Source organism: Thalassophryne amazonica, chromosome 18 (genome assembly GCF_902500255.1).
Source record: "Thalassophryne amazonica chromosome 18, fThaAma1.1, whole genome shotgun sequence".
Taxonomy (NCBI): Eukaryota; Metazoa; Chordata; class Actinopteri; order Batrachoidiformes; family Batrachoididae; genus Thalassophryne; species Thalassophryne amazonica.
The window spans coordinates 34,011,421-34,030,242 of NC_047120.1; the positions used below are offsets into that span (position 1 = coordinate 34,011,421).

Sequence of the window (18,822 nt, forward strand, 5' to 3'; positions counted from 1 at the left end):
CTGATTATTTACAGGCATTATATCAAAGGGTCTGATTATTTATGCAACCCATCATCTTGCCTTTTATATTTTAAATTAATTTCTATCAAGTTGTAGAGATTTACTTTCTGTTTGAGTCTAAGGAAGATCATTTAGAAATGTTATATTGAGAAGCCTGATTTACTTTTTGTATTTGAAATGCCATAAACAAATTAAAATGCGTGAAATACCAAGGGGCTGAATACTTTTGCAAGCCACTGTTATTAGGCTACTTTGCCACACATTTTGATTCCAGTGTCTGAATATTCTAAAGAATGAATAGTTCTCTGCTCTTTTAAAGGGTGTATTTGCAATTGGCGACATAGTAAGTCCTACACAGAGGCCCATTGGGTTGGTGATGCCTTAAGTGAGAGTCTATGACCCCATCCTCTCACCCACGGATAGCGCGCCAGTCCATTGCAGGCTTGTGGTACAAGCATGAAAAAAAAGCATGACATTGGGCCGGGGATATCACATAGGCAAAACAAAGCTGCTTTTTCAACTGATTTCATCTACCAGCACCAATGTCGAATAGGTTTGTACTCATTATATGCCCTTTTAATTTGGTAAGTTACAGTTGATAGGTTGCCATATTAAAATGGATGGGCATGTTTCTAAAGTCACTTCCATAAGTAGTTAGACAATGACACGTTTTGAAATTTTTACCTCTGTGCACATCACATTCGGATCTGAAATTTGTTCATTCACGTTTTAAACCTGTTTATTCCAATTAGGGTCACAGAGGGGCTGGAGCCTATCCCAGCAATCACTGGGCGAGAGGCTGGGTACACCCTAGACAGGCCATTAGTCTAATGCAGGGCCGACACATATAGACAGACAAATACATTCACACCTACGGTGAATTTACAGTCTCTAGTTCACCTAACCTGTATGTCTTTTGAGTTGGGAGGAAGCTGGACCCTCTGAAGGGAACTTGCGCAAACATGGGGAGACCATGTGCACTCTGCACAGACAGAATCATAGGACTTTCTCGCTTTGAGACAACAATGCTAACCACTAAGCCATCATGCTGCCAGTGTTGAAATTCATTTTCATTTTTTGATCCATCCATCCATCCATTTTGTTCCGCTTTATCCGGAGTTGGGTCGCTGGGGCAGCAGCTCAAGCAAAGCCGCCCAGACCTCCCGATCCACACACACCTCCCCCAGCTCCTCCGGGGGAACCCCAAGGCATTCCCAAGCCAGCTGAGAAATGTAGTCCCTCCAGTGTGTCCTGGGTCTTCCCCGGGGCCTCCTCCCAATGGGATGTGCCCGGAACATCTCTCCAGCGAGGCGTCCAGGGGGCATCCGGAAAAGATACCCGAGCCACCTCAACTGATTCCTTTCATTGTGGAGGAGCAGCGGCTCGACTCCGAGCTCCTCCAGAGTGACCGAGCTCCTCACCCTATCTCTAAGGGAGCGCCCAGCCACCCTGCGGAGGAAACTCATCTCGGCTGCTTGTACTCACGATCTCGTTCTTTCGGTCATGAGCCGAAAGAGCTGAAAGAATTTAAGTATCTCGGGGTCTTGTTCATTTTTTGATGCCACGCCACATCGCAACATGTTGCCCCAATGCACTACACGAGTAACGTCTACACCTACCCACCCCTTGAGCCAGCAAATTGGTGACAGTGGTTAGAAAAAAAATCCAAGACATTTCATGATGATGGGAAGAAACCTCTAGCAGAACAGACTCAGCGGGGAGACATCTGCTTTGGTCATACTAACAAAAAAATAAACCAGTGAAATAAAACAAAAGCACAAAAAGGAATAGTCGATGCACAGACAGAAATGGTGCAGTTAAGCAAACATACATTTCTATATTCACTTTTTATGAATATATATTCACTTTTTTGCCTTTTTGAGCCATCAAATCATTGTGATTTGATGGTATTCAAAGGAAAAACAAAGTTGAGAACAGAGTTCCCTTAAAACAGACTACAACTGGGGAGTCAGTGTTTACACTATCATAGGTTTTTAAATTTATTACCACTTGACATTTCTCCATGTAATGTAGAGTTGAGTCACAAAGGTCATCCGGCATAAAACCTATCTGACCGAAGGGACTTACGTTTATGGTCCCCAACCCAAACGCAAGCTCTGGGTCCTAAACTGCTTCCCTGTAGACCAAACACATTGCAGAAATGAAAGGAAAACAGAATTTCTCTCATATGACAAATACTATCTTACTGTGTCTGAGTTTGTAAAAAAAAAAAAAAAAAAAAAAAGATCTGGCTCCTTAAGTAGTTAGTAAATTTTAAAATTAAATGGAGGTTACCCAGAGAACAAGTGTAAATCTTGAGTATGAGGTGTTGCACGATTTGTATCACAGCAGCTGGTTCTGACGTAAATGCACACAAACTGCATTCTTCAGTTCATCAAGTAATTAATCTTACATTACTCACAGTGATCCACCACTAATCTACTGAATGTTCAACACTTGTGAAATGAAATATGAAATGAAATATATGTTTGTAATTACTGAGTAAAATTTGAAAACTGCTGTCCTTCTTCTTTGTCTTTCGGCTGTTCCCGTTAGGGGTCGCCACAGCAGATCAATCGTTTCCATCTTCCTCTGTCACACCAACCACCTGCATGTCCTCTCTCAGCACATCCATGAACCTCCTCTTTGGTCTCCCTCTTCTCCTCCTGCCTGGTGGCTCCATCCTCAGCATCCTTCTCCCTATATACCCTGGGTCCCTCCTCTGCACATGTCCAAACCATCTCAATCTCGCCTCTCTGACTTTGTCTCCAAACCGTCCCACCTGAGCTGTCCCTCTGATATGTTCATTCCTAATCTTGTCCATTCTTGTCACTCCCAAAGAGAATCTCAACATCTTCAGCTCTGCCACCTCCAGCTCTGCCTCCTGTCTTTTTGTTAGTGCCACTGTCTCTAAACCATACAACATAGCTGGTCTCACTGTGGCTGATCAGCTTTATGCCTCTGTAGTTACTGCAGCTCTGCACATCACCCTTGTTCTTGAAAATAGGAACCAGCACACTTCGTCTCCACTCCTCAGGCATCCTCTCACTTTACAAAATTTTATTAAACAATCTGGTTAGAAACTCTACTGCCATCTCTCCTAGACATTTCCATGCCTCCATTGGAATGTCATCTGGACCAACTGCCTTTCCACTCTTCACCCTCTTCATAGCAGCCCTCACTTCTTCCTTGTTAATCTCTTTTACTTCCTGATTTACTCTCACCACATCATCCAGCCTTTTCTCTCGCTCATTTTCTTTATTCATCAACTCTTCAAAATATTCCCTCCACCTTCTCAGCACACACTCTTCACTTGTCAGCACATTACCATGTGCATCTTTTACCACCCTAACCTGCTGCACATCCTTTCCAGCTCTGTCCCTTTGTCTGGCCAATCGGTACAAGTCCTTTTCTCTTTCCTTACTATTCAACTTCTTGTACAGCTCGCAATATGCCTTTTCCTTTGCTTTTGCCACTTCTCTTCTCGCCTTACGCCGCATCTCCTTGTACTCCTGTCTACTTTCTTCATCTCTCTGACTATCCCAAAACTTTTTCGCCAACCTCTTTCTCCTTATGCTTTCCTGGACCTCTTCATTCCACCACCAAGTCTCCTTGTCTTCCTTCCACTGTCCAGATGTCATACCCAGTACTGCCCTAGTTGTCTCCCTCACCACATCTGCAGTACTCTTCCAATTGTCCAAAATTGCTTCCCCTCCAACTAGTGCTTCTCTCACCTGCTCGCTAAATTTCACACACCAGTCTTCCTCCTTCAGCTTCCACCATCTGATCCTTTGTTGAGCTCTCACTCTTCTTCTTCTTTACCTCTAAAGTCATCCTACAAACAACCATCCTATGCTGTCTAGTGACACTCTCTCCTGCTACCACCTTACAGTCTGTGATTTCTTTTAGCTTGCATCTCCTATAAAGAATGTAGTCCACCTGTGTGCACCTTCCTCCACTTTTATATGTTACCCTGTGCTCCTCCCTTTTCTTAAAGTAGGTATTCACCATAGCCATTTCCATCCTTTTTGCAAAATCAACTACCATCTGTCCTTCCCCATTCCTATCCTTGATACCATATCTACCCATTACTTCCTCATCACCTCTGTTCCCTTCACCAACATGCCCACTGAAGTCTGCTCCTGTCACCACTCTTTCATGCTTGGGCACACTCTCCACCACCTCATCTAACACACTCCAGAAATAATCTTTCTCCATCTCACAACCGACCTGTGGGGCATATGCACTGATGATATTCATCATCACCCCTTCAATTTCCAACTTCACATTCCCCTGTCAGACACTCGCTTAACCTCCAACACACTTTTAACATACTCTTCCTTTAAAATGACCCCAACACCATTTCTGTTCCTGTCCTCACCATGGTACAACAACTTGTACCCACCGCCGATGCTCCTGCTCTTACTTCCCTTCCACTTGGTCTCTTGCACACACAATATGTCTACCTTTCTCCTCTCCATCATATCAGCCAGCTCTCTCCCTTTACCAGTCATACTACCAACATTCAAAGTCCCCACTCTCATTTCCACCCTTCTAGTTTTCTTCTTCTCCCGCTGTTCGTGGCAACATTTTCCTCCTCTTCTTCGTCGTCGTCTTCGCCCAGCAGTAGCCCAATTTCCACCGGCACCCTGTTGGGCAATAGCACCGGTGGCGGACGTTGTTAACCTGGGCCACGACCGATCCGGTATGGGAATTCGATTCTGAGTCTGCATAGTTGGGTTGGCTTGCTTTACGCCGGATGCCCTTCCTGACGCAACCCTCCTCATTTATCCGAGCTTGGGACCGGCACTCGGAATGTACTGGCTGCACACCCCATGTGGCTGAGTTGCTTTCCTGCTGTCCTATAATCTTCATTTGTCTTGCGGAATGATAAGACTTGGTACCTTAAATCTAGGTTAACCTTTTTTCCCCGTGTTCATGTTCACAGTCATGCTGCTCGAGGCCGTAATCTGAGGTGATAGTTGATTGATCCTTTGTCACCTCTGTATTGACATGAAAAGCTGAAACTGCGATCACTTAAAAGAATCCCACTCATCGCCCATCTCGCAGTGCTGCTTTTTTTTTTTTTTTTTTTTTTTTTTTTTTTTTTACAACTTACAGAAAATGATAAAGGCTATAACTGATATGTCCATTACACTTTGTATTTTGCACTGCAGTAAAAGGCAAATGAGTCATCTTGAATTGTATGAATGAATGGCTATCTAAAAAAAAAAAAAAACTTGAATTTCCCTCTGGGATCAATAAAGTATCTATCTATCTATCTGGATGGGAATTTTTAATTCTTTAGTTGCTGTTATAAAGTCCCTGTAAGACGTCTGTGCTGCTTTCAGGTTTTATGTTATTTATGAAATTAGATTTAAGAAGTGTCTTTATACATACATTTTACACAAATATACTGTTTAATCTCCATGTGAAAATAACTCTCTACTATAAAAGTAAGTCCCTTCGGCTGCTCCCTTGTTTGCACTTGGGGTCGCCACAGCAAATCCAAGGTGGATCTGCATGTTGAATTGGCACAAGTTTTACGCCGGATGCCCTTCCTGACGCAACTCCACATTACATGGAGAAATGTGGCAGGGGTGGGATTTGAACCCGGAACCTTCTGAACTGAAACCAAGCGCATTAACCACTTGGCCACCACCCCTGCAAAATAACTCTCTACTATATGAAGTTAAATATGATGTAAATTTCAATTTTTTTGTTTTTTGTTATATTTCATGTCATTTGATGTTATGCATAGGCCATAAATAATGTTTAAAAAGTTAAAGTGTAGGTGACACGTTATAAGATAAGATAAATCAGATTTATTGTTTTCAATAAAAATTGTAGGATGCATAAAAAAATTTAACATTTTCAGATCTGCAGACAATTCGAAAGTGGGATACACACCAGCCTGTAGAGGGCATAAGGCTGGTCATGTTTTATTGAAATGTTTTATTATGCCATGTTTTATTGAATATTTGAGACTAAAATTATTAAACAATTTGATTTTCCCAGGTGTTCAAATACTTTTATGCAACAGTAACACACAAATAAATTAAAAAAATCATACAGTGTGATTTCCAGATTTGTTTTTTTAGATTATGTCTCTCACAGTGGACATGCACCTAAGATGAAAATTTCAAACCCCTCCATGATTTCTAAGTGGGAGAACTTGCAAAATTGCAGGGTGTTCAAATACTTACTTATTTATTTATTTATTTATTTATTTATATATATATATATATATATATATATATATATATTTTTTTTTTTTTTTCCGTTTTGTGGATCATGGCATATTTTTGTCGCGTGAGACATTATAAGCAGATGAGGAAATCTGGGAGTCTTTTAACATCAGTCGCAATAACAGATTACAACAGGCGCTGCAACCTGGCACCAAACTCCTGTGTGACAAATGGACTTTTCTTCAGCCAAGACAGAAGGAATGAAATTATTTTCAGATGTTGTTTTGTAAAGGTGGATAAGTTTAAAGGTGATCTCACTGAAATGGATAGGCAAGACTATATTATTTACTCCTTCTGTGAATGGTTTTAATATTTAATAACGTGTTACGCTACTAATGTACAGTACATTAACTGTACTCAAAAAGGAAACATTTATTTTAAAAACTGATATTTTCAGTCCCTCATGTCATTTTTCAGATTTGAAATGTATGTACCTTTTTCTAAGAAAAAAAAACTAAATAAAAATCCACACTTCCTCATCACATTTTCTGATGTCAAGGACAGTAAAACAAACTTAAAAAAAAAAATTATCAATGGATTGTGACCACAGAGCTGTGGGGAAAAAAGGACAAAATTTACCATCTGCTGCATGCCGAAATTACCTGCATTATTTATTTATTTTATAATCATCATTCTGTGCTCTGAACTCTGTCAATATTGTCACTGTAGTCAGACTGAAGGTTTTACTCCAGTGTTTAGTCTCGCTCATTGTCATCTAAATAAGGCTCAAAAACGATAAGGCTGTATTTCACACAGCTACAGAATCACCTTCAGACTGGACTTTAAAAAAACAACAACAACAAAAAAAAGGCTCAACATTTGAAAAAAAAAAATCGTCCGAAAACAGCTCGATCTCTGCTGTGTTTACAGTTGATTTGAGCTTGAATCAGCAGGTCCTGTTCTGGTGATGACGTAGCAATAATATGGCCACGGCTGAGGGCTAAAATAGAGTGCAGGCTTCAGACAACTGTTGTTTATCCTTCATCTCTGCACTTATTGACTTTTACTGCTCAGGACTTTTAAAAATATCAACATTTCATCATTTTTAATGATTTTTTGTTTTGTTTTGTTTTGTCACCTACACTTTAAAAACACATTAATATTGGATGGATATATGAGGGTAGGCTGAAAAGTTCTAAGGCTCTCCAAGAAGGAGAAATGCCAGTTCAATCAAACTTGGCATGCATTAAGTTCAACTCTTCTGATGACTAACTGTTATTTTCTTCCAGGTTGTGAGGTAGTTTGTGGTTCATAGCCAAGTTTGAAAGTTTGTGGTACAGGGAAACGGCAAAAATGGACAAAATCTGGCATTGCGGTGTGATTAAGTACCTGCATAAGAAGGGGTTAAAGCCCAAGGACATTCATGCGGATATGGTTGCTACATTAGGGGATGAAGCTCCCTCCATATCTACAGTGCAGAAGTGGGCAGCTGAATTTAAGAGGGACAGAGAGAGCCTTGAAGATGACCCAAGGTCTGGGCGGCCTGCAACAGCCACAACCCAGAAAAACATTGACCTTGTTCATGAAATGGTGATGGACGACAGACGATCGACGATTAATCAGCTAGCAGATGCTGTGGGAATATCCCATGAGAGAATTGAACACATTCTGCATGAAGAACTTGGAATGTCAAAGGTGTCAGCTCGGTGGGTGCCACGTCTTCTGACGCCTGATCAGAAACGCACCAGGCTAGTCATATCGAAGGCAAACTTGGCACAATTTGAAGAGGATCCAGCCAATTACATGGAACATTTTCTTACCCAGGATGAGTGTTGGGTTCACCACTTTGAACCAGAGACAAAAAAACAATCAATGCAGTGGAAACACCCAAGGTCACCACCTCCAAAGAAGGCCAAGGTCGTTTCATCTGCGGGGAAGGTCATGGTTTCAGTTTTCTGGGATGCCAAGGGCATTGTGTTCGTGGACTATCTTGAAAAGGGACAAACCATAAATGGACAGTACTATTCTAACCTACTGAGACAGTTACGCGAGGCTATCAAAAAGAAGCGACCAGGAAAGCTGACGAATGGGGTGCTGTTCCATCAAGACAATGCCCCAGCTCACAAGTCAACAGTGGCCATGGCCACTATCCACGAGTGTGGATTCGAACTGGTAGATCACCCACCATACTCCCCTGACTTGGCACCCTCGGACTTTCATCTGTTCCCAAACCTGAAAAAAACTTGGCTAGCAATGATGAGGTGATGGCTGCCGTTGAGGACTATTTTGACTCTCAAGATGAAAGCTTCTATGCCAAGGGAATCAAAGCACTCAAGCACCGCTGGAAGAAGTGTGTGGAGTTACAGGGAGACTATGTAGAAAAATAATCCTGAATTTGTTCAATTTGACAACTGCATCATAGTCAGCCTTAGAACTTTTCAGCCTACCCTCATACTACAGGGTTTCCCAAAAAGTGCCACAGAAATAAAGTAAACACTTGGATACTGATATCTGTCATATGTCATCTTGAAGCATATCTCAGGGAATTTTATCTCCAATGTTCATTTCTAATTTCACCTCAATTTCTAAGAATTTGGCATTCACAAGATGTGTTCAATATGTGCACCATTCCTCTGGTTCAGCCAGATCTCCCTTTAACATTGTGAACAGTTTTATCAGTTTGAAACGTCTTTACAATCCATGTTGTCTTTCTGTCTGGAGCTTTTCTAACTGCAAAATGACTTTGTCGTTGATATTGTTGTTGGCTTTGTATGATCGATTTGGTCTCAAAGTAGAATTCTACCTATTTCCCTTTTTGCTCAGTTGTAATACAACCCCTGGCAAAAATTATGGAATCACCGGCCTCAGAGGATGTTCATTCAGTTGTTTAATTTTGTAGAAAAAAAAAGCAGATCACAGACATGACACAAAACTAAAGTCATTTCAAATGGCAACTTTCTGGCTTTAAGAAACACTATAAGAAATCAGGAAAAATAATTGTGGCAGTCAGTAACGGTTACTTTTTTAGACCAAGCAGAGGGAAAAAAATATGGAATCACTCAATTCTGAGGAAAAAATTATGGAATCATGAAAAACAAAAGAACGCTCCAACACATCACTAGTATTTTGTTGCACCACCTCTGGCTTTTATAACAGCTTGCAGTCTCTGAGGCATGGACTTAATGAGTGACAAACAGTACTCTTCATCAATCTGGCTCCAACTTTCTCTGATTGCTGTTGCCAGATCAGCTTTGCAGGTTGGAGCCTTGTCATGGACCATTTTCTTCAACTTCCACCAAAGATTTTCAATTGGATTAAGATCCGGACTATTTGCAGGCCATGACATTGACCCTATGTGTCTTTTTGCAAGGAATGTTTTCACAGTTTTTGCTCTATGGCAAGATGCATTATCATCTTGAAAAATGATTTAATCATCCCCAAACATCCTTTCAATTGATGGGATAAGAAAAGTGTCCAAAATATCAACGTAAACTGCATTTATTGATGATGTAACGACAGCCATCTCCCCAGTGCCTTTACCTGACATGCAGCCCCATATCATCAATGACTGTGGAAATTTACATGTTCTCTTCAGGCAGTCATCTTTATAAATCTCATTGGAACGGCACCAAGCAAAAGTTCCAGCATCATCACCTTGCCCAATGCAGATTCAAGATTTATCACTGAATATGACTTTCATCCAGTCATCCACAGTCCACGATTGCTTTTCCTTAGCCCATTGTAACCTTGTTTTTTTCTGTTTAGGTGTTAATGATGGCTTTCGTTTAGCTTTTCTGTATGTAAATCCCATTTCCTTTAGGCGGTTTCTTACAGTTCGGTCACAGACGTTGACTCCAGTTTCCTCCCATTCGTTCCTCATTTGTTTTGTTGTGCATTTTCGATTTTTGAGACATATTGCTTTAAGTTTTCTGTCTTAACGCTTTGATGTCTTCCTTGGTCTACCAGTATGTTTTCCTTTAACAACCTTCCCATGTTGTTTGTATTTGGTCCAGAGTTTAGACACAGCTGACTGTGAACAACCAACATCTTTTGCAACACTGCGTGATGATTTACCCTCTTAAGAGTTTGATAATCCTCTCCTTTGTTTCAATTGACATCTCTCGTGTTGGAGCCATGATTCATATCAGTCCACTTGGTGCAACAGCTCTCCAAGGTGTGATCACTCCTTTTTAGATGCAGACTAACGGGCAGATCTGATTTGATTTAAGTGTTAGTTTTGGGGATGAAAATTTACAGGGTGATTCCATAATTTATTCCTCAGAATTGAGTGAGTCCATATTTTTTTTCCCTCTGCTTGGTCTAAAAAAGTAACCGTTACTGACTGCCACAATTATTTTTCATGATTTCTTATAGTGTTTCTTAAAGCCAGAAAGTTGCCATTTGAAATCACTTTAGTTTTGTGTCTTGTCTGTGATCTGCTTTTTTTTTCTACAAAATTAAACAACTGAATGAACATCCTCCGAGGCCGGTGATTCCATAATTATTGCCAGGGGTTGTATATGGTTATATATATATATATATATATATATATATATATTTATTTTGTGGCACTCTTTTTGGAACATCCTGTATTTGCTGCTGTATTCAAAATTTACGTACTGTAGCTTTAATTGTGTGACATTCAGAGCTGCTGTCGGGCAGAGGAGCACCGTGTGACAGTGTAAATGTAAACTTTTTATTAAAATTTTAATGACTTTAATAACATTTATTGTCATTCACATTGGATGAACCTGTGGTGCAGTACGTTGTTTTTTTTATTGATCATTTTATTTTATTTAATTTTTTTGAGTGTCACACCAGATCTCCTTCAATATTTTGTCAATTTTATATTTGTTTGAATTTTGTGCAAATAAGAGCATCTCATAAAAGGGTACTCTGTAAAGATTTAAAATCATTGTAGGCAGCGTCGTTATTTGGCGGACAGTCCAGCAGTGAAATCTTACATTATTGGTATTGTCTGCATAATACCGCAGGTCGAGGTCTGATCTCATACGGGGAGAGTCATTCAACGCAATGTGGGTCGGGCTGCTTTGGCTTTTAGGTTCATATTTTGGAAGATAAAGGTAAGTTAACCAATTTCATTTGTTTTGCCAAAGTTCATGGGTGGAATAATGCTTTCACTTCGACTGGCTGCCTTGCTGATGCTTGTGCGCCTCAGAGAGCAGGCTGACCCCGTCTTCTGCAGAAAGCAGGAGATGAGACGGACAGAAGTGGTGTGACTTATGAAAACAAACATGCGTGTAAAGGGCAATATATTGAGGCCAGCAAAATGATCATGCCCATCTTTACATATCGAAGGATAAGTTGATATAGTAATGATAGTGTCAGGCCTAGTCAAGGTCATAGGTCTAAGGGCAAGGTCAAATCAGAGGTCATTGTCAAAAATACATTGACCATATCTTAACTTCATATCTAGATGAAATATTGAATCATAGTATTCTGCATAGACTTCTTGTCTGCGCCTCCCACAGCTCATCGGTTCTCCTGCTGGCTCCCCTGTTGGCAGAAACTGACGCGGCCCCCCAAAGTGACTCCAGGCCCACAAGTTCAGCCAGAGCTCAGGGAACAGACAGCCTCGGTACCCACTTCCGATGGCTGGCAGAGTATGCGCCGGCCTTCCGCGTGCCCGGTGCACACATCCATATTCTCACCTCACCAGACCAGTTCTACCAGGCTATGAAGGTAGGCCACTAAACACTGTCAGTACAAACACTCTGGGTAACTGTGCAGGAACAAAGAATTACAGTTGAATATCTCTATGGTGATATAATGCAGACATGGTTTTTAGTATCATTTAGTATTACGTGTGTGTGTGTGTGTATATGTGTATATATATATATATATATATATATATATATATATATACACACACACACACACAAGGTCTGTTAGAAAAGTATCGGACCTTTTTATTTTTTGCAAAAACCATATGGATTTGAATCACGTGTGATTGCATCAGCCAAGCTTGAACCTTCGTGCGCATGCGTGAGTTTTTTCACGCCTGTCTGTTGCGTCATTCGCCTGTGAGCAGGCTTTGTATGAGCAGTGGTCCACCCCTCTCGTTGGATTTTATTGCGAATAAATGTCTGAACGATTTGGAGCTTTGCTGCATCAATTTTTTTCCAGAAACTGTGAGAGACCTCCAGGTGGACACCATTCGGAAAATTCAGATGGTTTTCAGGGACCATTTTATGGGGATTACACAGATTAAGGACTGCTCCAGCCGGTTTAAACACCGCCCACAGCATCTGAGAGCACGGCGCACTCCGAGCGCCGATCGACAGACTGACACCCCGCTAAAACAACCAGATCATTTCCAACGTGAAGGCTTTGTTGATTCGGGACATCGTCTGACTTCCACAAAAAAGGCATAAGGCGTGGATATCAGCACTTTTTCCGCACATTCCACTGTTACAGGAGTTTTTTCATGGAAAAAGAAGCGGACAGATGCGCCACCGTGCCGCTCATGGCGCGGGACAAAACCACCTCTGTGTTGGTCTCACAGGATGGCTTTGAGATGGATTTCAGATGGCTGTCGGTGGCTTTTTAGTTGTGTGACTATCCGAGAAATTGTGCATGAGCTGGACATGCCCCAACATGTCCTGTGAGGCTTCATCACGGCGTTGCTTTGCGCCATGCGGCTCCGCTCCTCTTTCCATGACAAAAACTCCTGTAACAGCGGAATGTGCCATTCATTTCTCAACTGGACGCTGTGTTTTATCCAGGACGTTCTCTGACTAGCACAGAAATTCAGGAAGACGTGGACATCAGCACTTTTTCGGCACATTGAGACAGACATGCGGAGGAATTCCATGCGGCGGCGGAGCCGCATGGCGCAAAGCAACGCCGTGATGAAGCCTCACAGGACATGTTGGGGCATGTCCAGCTCATGCACAATTTCTCAGATAGTCACACGACTAAAAAGCCACCGACAGCCGTCTGAAATCCATCTCAAAGTCGTCCTGTGAGACCAACACGGAGGTGGTTTTGTCCCGCGCCATGAGTGGCACGGTGGCGCATCCGTCCGCTTCTTTTTCCATGAAAAAAAACTCCTGTAACAGTGGAATGTGCCGAAAAAGTGCTGATGTCCACGCCTTATGCCTTTTTTGTGGAAGTCAGACGATGTCCCGGATCAACAAAGCCTTCACGTTGGAAATGATCTGGTTGTGTCAGCCTGTCGATTGGCGCTCGGAGTGCGCCGCGCTCTCAGACGCTGTGGGCGGTCTTTAAACCGGCTGGAGCACTCCTTAATCTGTGTAATCCCCATAAAATGGTCCCTGACAGCCATCTGAATTTTCCGAATGGTGTCCACCTGAAGGTCTCTCACAGTTTCTGGAAAAAATTTATGTGGCAAAGGTCCAAATCGTTCAGACATTTATTCGCAATAAAAATCCGACGAGAGGGGTGGACGACTGCTCACACAAAGCCTGCTCACAGGCGAATGACGCAACCGACAGGCGTGAAAAAACTCACGCATGCGCACGAAGGTTCAAGCTTGGCTGATGCAATCACACGTGATTCAAATCCATATGGTTTTTGCAAAAAATAAAAAAGGTCCGATACTTTTCTAACAGACCTCGTGTGTGTGTGTGTGTGTGTGTATATGTGTGTGTGTTGTGTGTGTGTGTGTGTGTATATATATGTGTGTGTGTGTATATATATATATATATATATATATATATATATATATATATATATATATATATACACACACACACTGAGGAAAATAAGTATTTGAACACCCTGCAATTTTGCAAGTTCTCCCACTTAGAAATCGTGGAGGGGTCTGAAATTTTCATCTTAGGTGCATGTCCACTGTGAGAGACATAATCTTTAAAACACAAACAAAAAAAAATCCGGAAATGACAATGTATGATTTTTTTTTTTTTTTTTATAATTATTTGTATGTTACTGCTGCAAATAAGTATTTCAACACCTGTGAAAATCAATGTTAATATTTGCTACAGTAGCCTTTGTTTGCAATTACAGAGATCAACGTTTCCTGTAGTTTTTCACCAGGTTTGCACACACTGCAGCAAGGATTTTGGTCCACTCCTCCATACAGATCTTCTCTAGATCAGCCAGGTTACTGGGCTGTCGCTGAGAAACAGAGTTTGAGCTCCCTCGAAAGATTTTCAATTGGGTTTAGGTCTGGAGACTGGCTACGCTGCTCCAGAACCTTGATATGCTTCTTACAGAGCCACTCCTTGGTTATCCCGGCTGTGTGCTTCGGGTCATTGTCATGTTGGAAGACCCATCCACGACCCATCTTCAATGCTCTAACTGAGGGAAGGAGGTTGTTCCCCAAAATCTCACAATACATGGCCCTGGTCATCCTCTCCTTAATACAGTGCGGTCGTCCTGTCCCATGTGCAGAAAAACACCCCCAAAGCATGATGCATCCACCCCCATGCTTACAGTAGGGACGGTGTTTTGGGGATGGTACTCAGCATTCTCTTCCTCCAAACATGGCGAGTGGAATTAAGACCAAAAAGTTCTATTTTGGTCTCATCTGACCACATAACTTTCTCCCTTGACTCCTGTGGATCATCCAAATGGTCATGGGCAAACTTAAGATGGGCCTGGACGTGTGCTGATTTAAGCAGGGGAACCTTCCGTGTCATGCAGGATTTTAACCCATGACATCTTAGTGTATTACCCACAATAACCTTGGAAACAGTGGTGCCAGCTCTCTTCAGGTCATTGACCTGCTCCTCCCATGCATTTCTGGGCTGATTCCTCACCTTTCTTAGGATCCTTGATACGCCACGAGGTGGGATCTTGCATGGAGCCCCAGTCTGAGGATGATTGACAGTCATGTTTAGCTTCTTCCATTTTCTAATAATTGCTTCAACGGTTTATCTTTTTTCACCAAGCTACTTGGCAATTGCCCCGAAGCCCTTTCCCAGCCTTGTGGAGGTCTACAATTTTGTCTCTTGTGTCTTTGGACAGCTCTTTGGTCTTAGCCATGTTAGTAGTTGGAGTCTTACTGATTGTGTGGGGTGGACAGGTGTCTTTATGCAGCTAACGACCTCAAATAGGTGCTTCTAATTTGGAATAATAAGTGGAGTGGAGGTGGACTTTTTTTTTTTTAAAGGCGGACTAACAGGTCTTTGAGGGCCAGAATTTTTGCTGATTGGCAGGTGTTGAAATACTTATTTCCAGCAGTAACATACAAATAAATTCTTTAAAAAAATCATACATTATGATTAACAGATTTGTTTTTTGTTTTTTTGTTTTTGTTTTTTTTAAGATTGTCTCTCACAGTGGACATGCACCTAAGATGAAAATTTCAGACCCCTCCATGATTTCTAAGTAGGAGAACTTGCAAAATCGCAGGGTGTTCAAATACTTATTTTCCTCACTGTGTAATATATATGGCTGAAATATAACTTGTTTGAAGAATTTTTTTTGGTGTGAACAGTTAACATGATGTGTAGATGACAGTTTATTTCAAGATAACGCAAGTTACAGTTTGCATGCAAGTAATTTTATTTGAAGTGTTCGTACATTCCTGAGTATCAGCAATGCTTCTTAGCAGCCTGTGTTGGTTTTTGCAAGACATGCGATTAATTTGATCAGGATGCCCTGTAGGACATCCTGAGAATTTGTCGGCTCCCCAAGAAATTGCTGGACATCAAGCGCTGTGCAGAGTGAGGTTAGTGAAAACGGAAGTTCATCAGGGATAGTTTCTGGCTCCTACACTGTTCAGTACTTTCACTGGGTTTGTGGATACCACCGGACTAGGGCCCTTTGTTGCTGAGGAAACTTTTAATGACCTTGCCTTCATGGATGATGCTGTGATCTTTGTGGAGTCAGTGGATAACCTATTTGCAGCACTTGGGAAGCTGAGTGAGAATTTGGAATGTTGTCCAGGACCAAGACTAACGCCTTGTTCAGACTGCCAGTAAAAATCTGGTTTATGCACCTAATTTTTTTCAAATCTTTTTCAAGACTTATTCATATGTAGTTTGAAATGTGAAATCCAATTATTTGCAAATCTGTTTTTGTCTGAAACGCTCAGATGAAATTTCACTAATGCAGACACACACACACGCCCAATGCTAACCTATAAAATCTACTCCAAAAATATAAAAACCCTGAGATGGGATTCCAGGTGAGTAACGCCTCACATGTGAAATGGACACGGATACGTGTGTCACACGTCTCGTGTGTTTGTGTATTTACATGGCATCATTTCAGCTCCGCTTAGTGTGTTTGTGATTTTCAGTTACTACAGCAACCAGTGTGGATTAGACAGTGTGAATTGCAATGTGAACACGGATATTGGATCTGGTCATTTACTATATGCTGTATAGCAAGTGACCAGATCCAATTTCCAATTTAGTGTGGATTGTGATTCACTGAGATCTGATTTGAATGGGATATACTTTAAATCCAGTTTGAAGTGTGCATTCTGAATAAAGCCTGAGATCTTGGCTTTTAATGACATCCCTGGACCTGGCCATCAGAAGTGTTATCTGTATGTGATGAAAGAGTTTGAACTTGTTGGGACATTCACTTATCTTGACAGTGACTTTCAAGTCTCTGGGGCCCAAGTCTTTGGGGATACACCTGGGAAGAGCTCATGGAGTCATGAAGTTGCTGGATGGAGGGGTTTGGCGATACTGATGTCTTTGCAGGAGAATATGAAAGTCCAAGTCTTTAGGGTCTTGGTGCTTCCTATCTTACTGCATGATTGTGAGGACTTGGACACCAACCACTGAACTAGTGTGATGACCGGTTGTCTCTGGTACTGCGTTCCTCAGAGGATCCTTCGGTGTTGTTGGAATAACTTTGTGTCAGATGAGTGGTTACTTTGGGAAACTCGGATAAGGAGTCTAACTTGTGAGGGAGCATCAACTTTTACATTTTTGCCATGTGGTGTGAATCTCTGCTTGATCCAGCACAGAGGTGCCTCAGTGTTGAGGACCCCAGCAGCTGGAGTAAGTTATAATTTGTGTTTGTGTAAATGTTTGTGTTTATGTAGTGGAGCTGTGAATCTGTGGCGTAGATGGTTATATGAAACACACAAATGTTTTTACGCACCGCTTCCTCATACGATAGGTACTTCAGCGGGTGCTTTTCTCTCACATGATTGATGTATATAAGAGCACTTTCCCTTCGTGTAAGATCCATAATCTTTACCTCCTAATCATCAGCTATTATCTGATTGTCTGCAGTCAAACCTGCAGAGCTGATTCTCTGTTTGGCACCCTTCATACTGAGCGACAAATGGATATTAAAGCTTGTGGGAAATGAGATGTTGCTTTAAAAACGTTTCATCGCTGTAGACAAAACAACACCTTCTTTCTATTTTGATTTGAAACTTTCTAGTTATGATTCTCTATGTGCAAAAATCTACCTTTTTTAAAAAATGTGTTCTGCTTGACAGCGGCTAAATGCATTTTGGCAGCTTGCTGAGAATCACATTGTTTGTGCTAGTTTACGGTCAGTACATGTGACTGGTAGGAAATCATGTGCATGTCACCACGGCCACCACACCCATCCACGCTCTCAGCACAATCACGCAGTGTTGTGATGTTTTTTCTTTCTCCTATCAGGCACGCATCAAGACGGCAAGGAGGCGTGTGGTGATGGCCTCCTTGTATCTGGGTACAGGTCATCTGGAGCAAGACCTGGTGAGGAATGTGCTGTTACCCTCATGTGGGCAGTTCCACACATACTCAAGCTTTAGAGCAAGTGCATTTGGAGACATCCAGCCATCCATTTTCAATATTCTCTTACATAATTAAGGGTCACAGGGGGGCTGGAGCGTAGCATTTGGAGACATTTGTTTATTTGTGTGACAGCAATGGCACACAGCAGTTGGCACAGGCACGTGCCAAAGAAACTGGTGAGAGATGCCTGAAAGTTTGGGTTACATTCTTCTTCCACAGAACTGTATTGTGGTTAAGAAGGAAAATGTAGTCCAAGGCAATTACAGGAAATGACCCCCAAAATGCAAGGGTTTATGGGTATAAAGTAGCCCAGCATTGGCGTACGATAGCTTGCAGCACTTCATGCTTGGAAAGTATAACATAACATTAGCGTAGACCAAACCGCAATCTGGCTGATGCTCATGTTCTGCCCCCCCCCCCCCCCCACCCATTCTAAATTGTTTTAAAAAACAGCCGAGAGCATGTGTTACGGGAAAGAGTGCAAACGAGTCTGACATGCTTAAATGTGATGTTGCCACGCTGTCCTTAGTCTGCCTGTCATCACTCACCACTTTAGTTATGTGTGAAAGAGCCGCAGTATATGTAATGGAAGCATTCGCACAAATATAAAAGCCAGTGTTATTATACTCCACCCTAACTCTGCCTAAAATGATCTGTAGAATGAAACTTCACACAAAGGTAGTACACTGCGTGACTGCACATGAAGGAAAATATTTAACTTGTTTTTGTTTAATAAAAAATTAATCATATTTGTCAATTACATGTATGGGTATAACAGAGCTGCTAGCCTCCTAAGGTGGTATATAAAGTTTTGTTAAATAAAGTTTAAATCATATATATGTGTGTGTGTGTGTGTGTGTGTGTGTGTATATATATATATATATATATATGTATGTATATATATGTATGTATATATATATATATATATATAT

At 41.5% G+C, this 18,822-nt stretch overlaps 1 protein-coding gene across 1 annotated transcript in view; it reads left to right on the forward strand.

Moving 5' to 3' along the window:
* Positions 1-18,822, forward strand: part of LOC117531115 (CDP-diacylglycerol--glycerol-3-phosphate 3-phosphatidyltransferase, mitochondrial) — a 53,028-nt gene that overhangs the window by 8,876 nt on the left and 25,330 nt on the right. Inside the window, 2 exon segments of the mRNA XM_034194150.1 lie at positions 11,681-11,891; positions 17,774-17,851. Of these exon segments, the coding sequence (XP_034050041.1) occupies positions 11,681-11,891; positions 17,774-17,851 (289 nt within the window).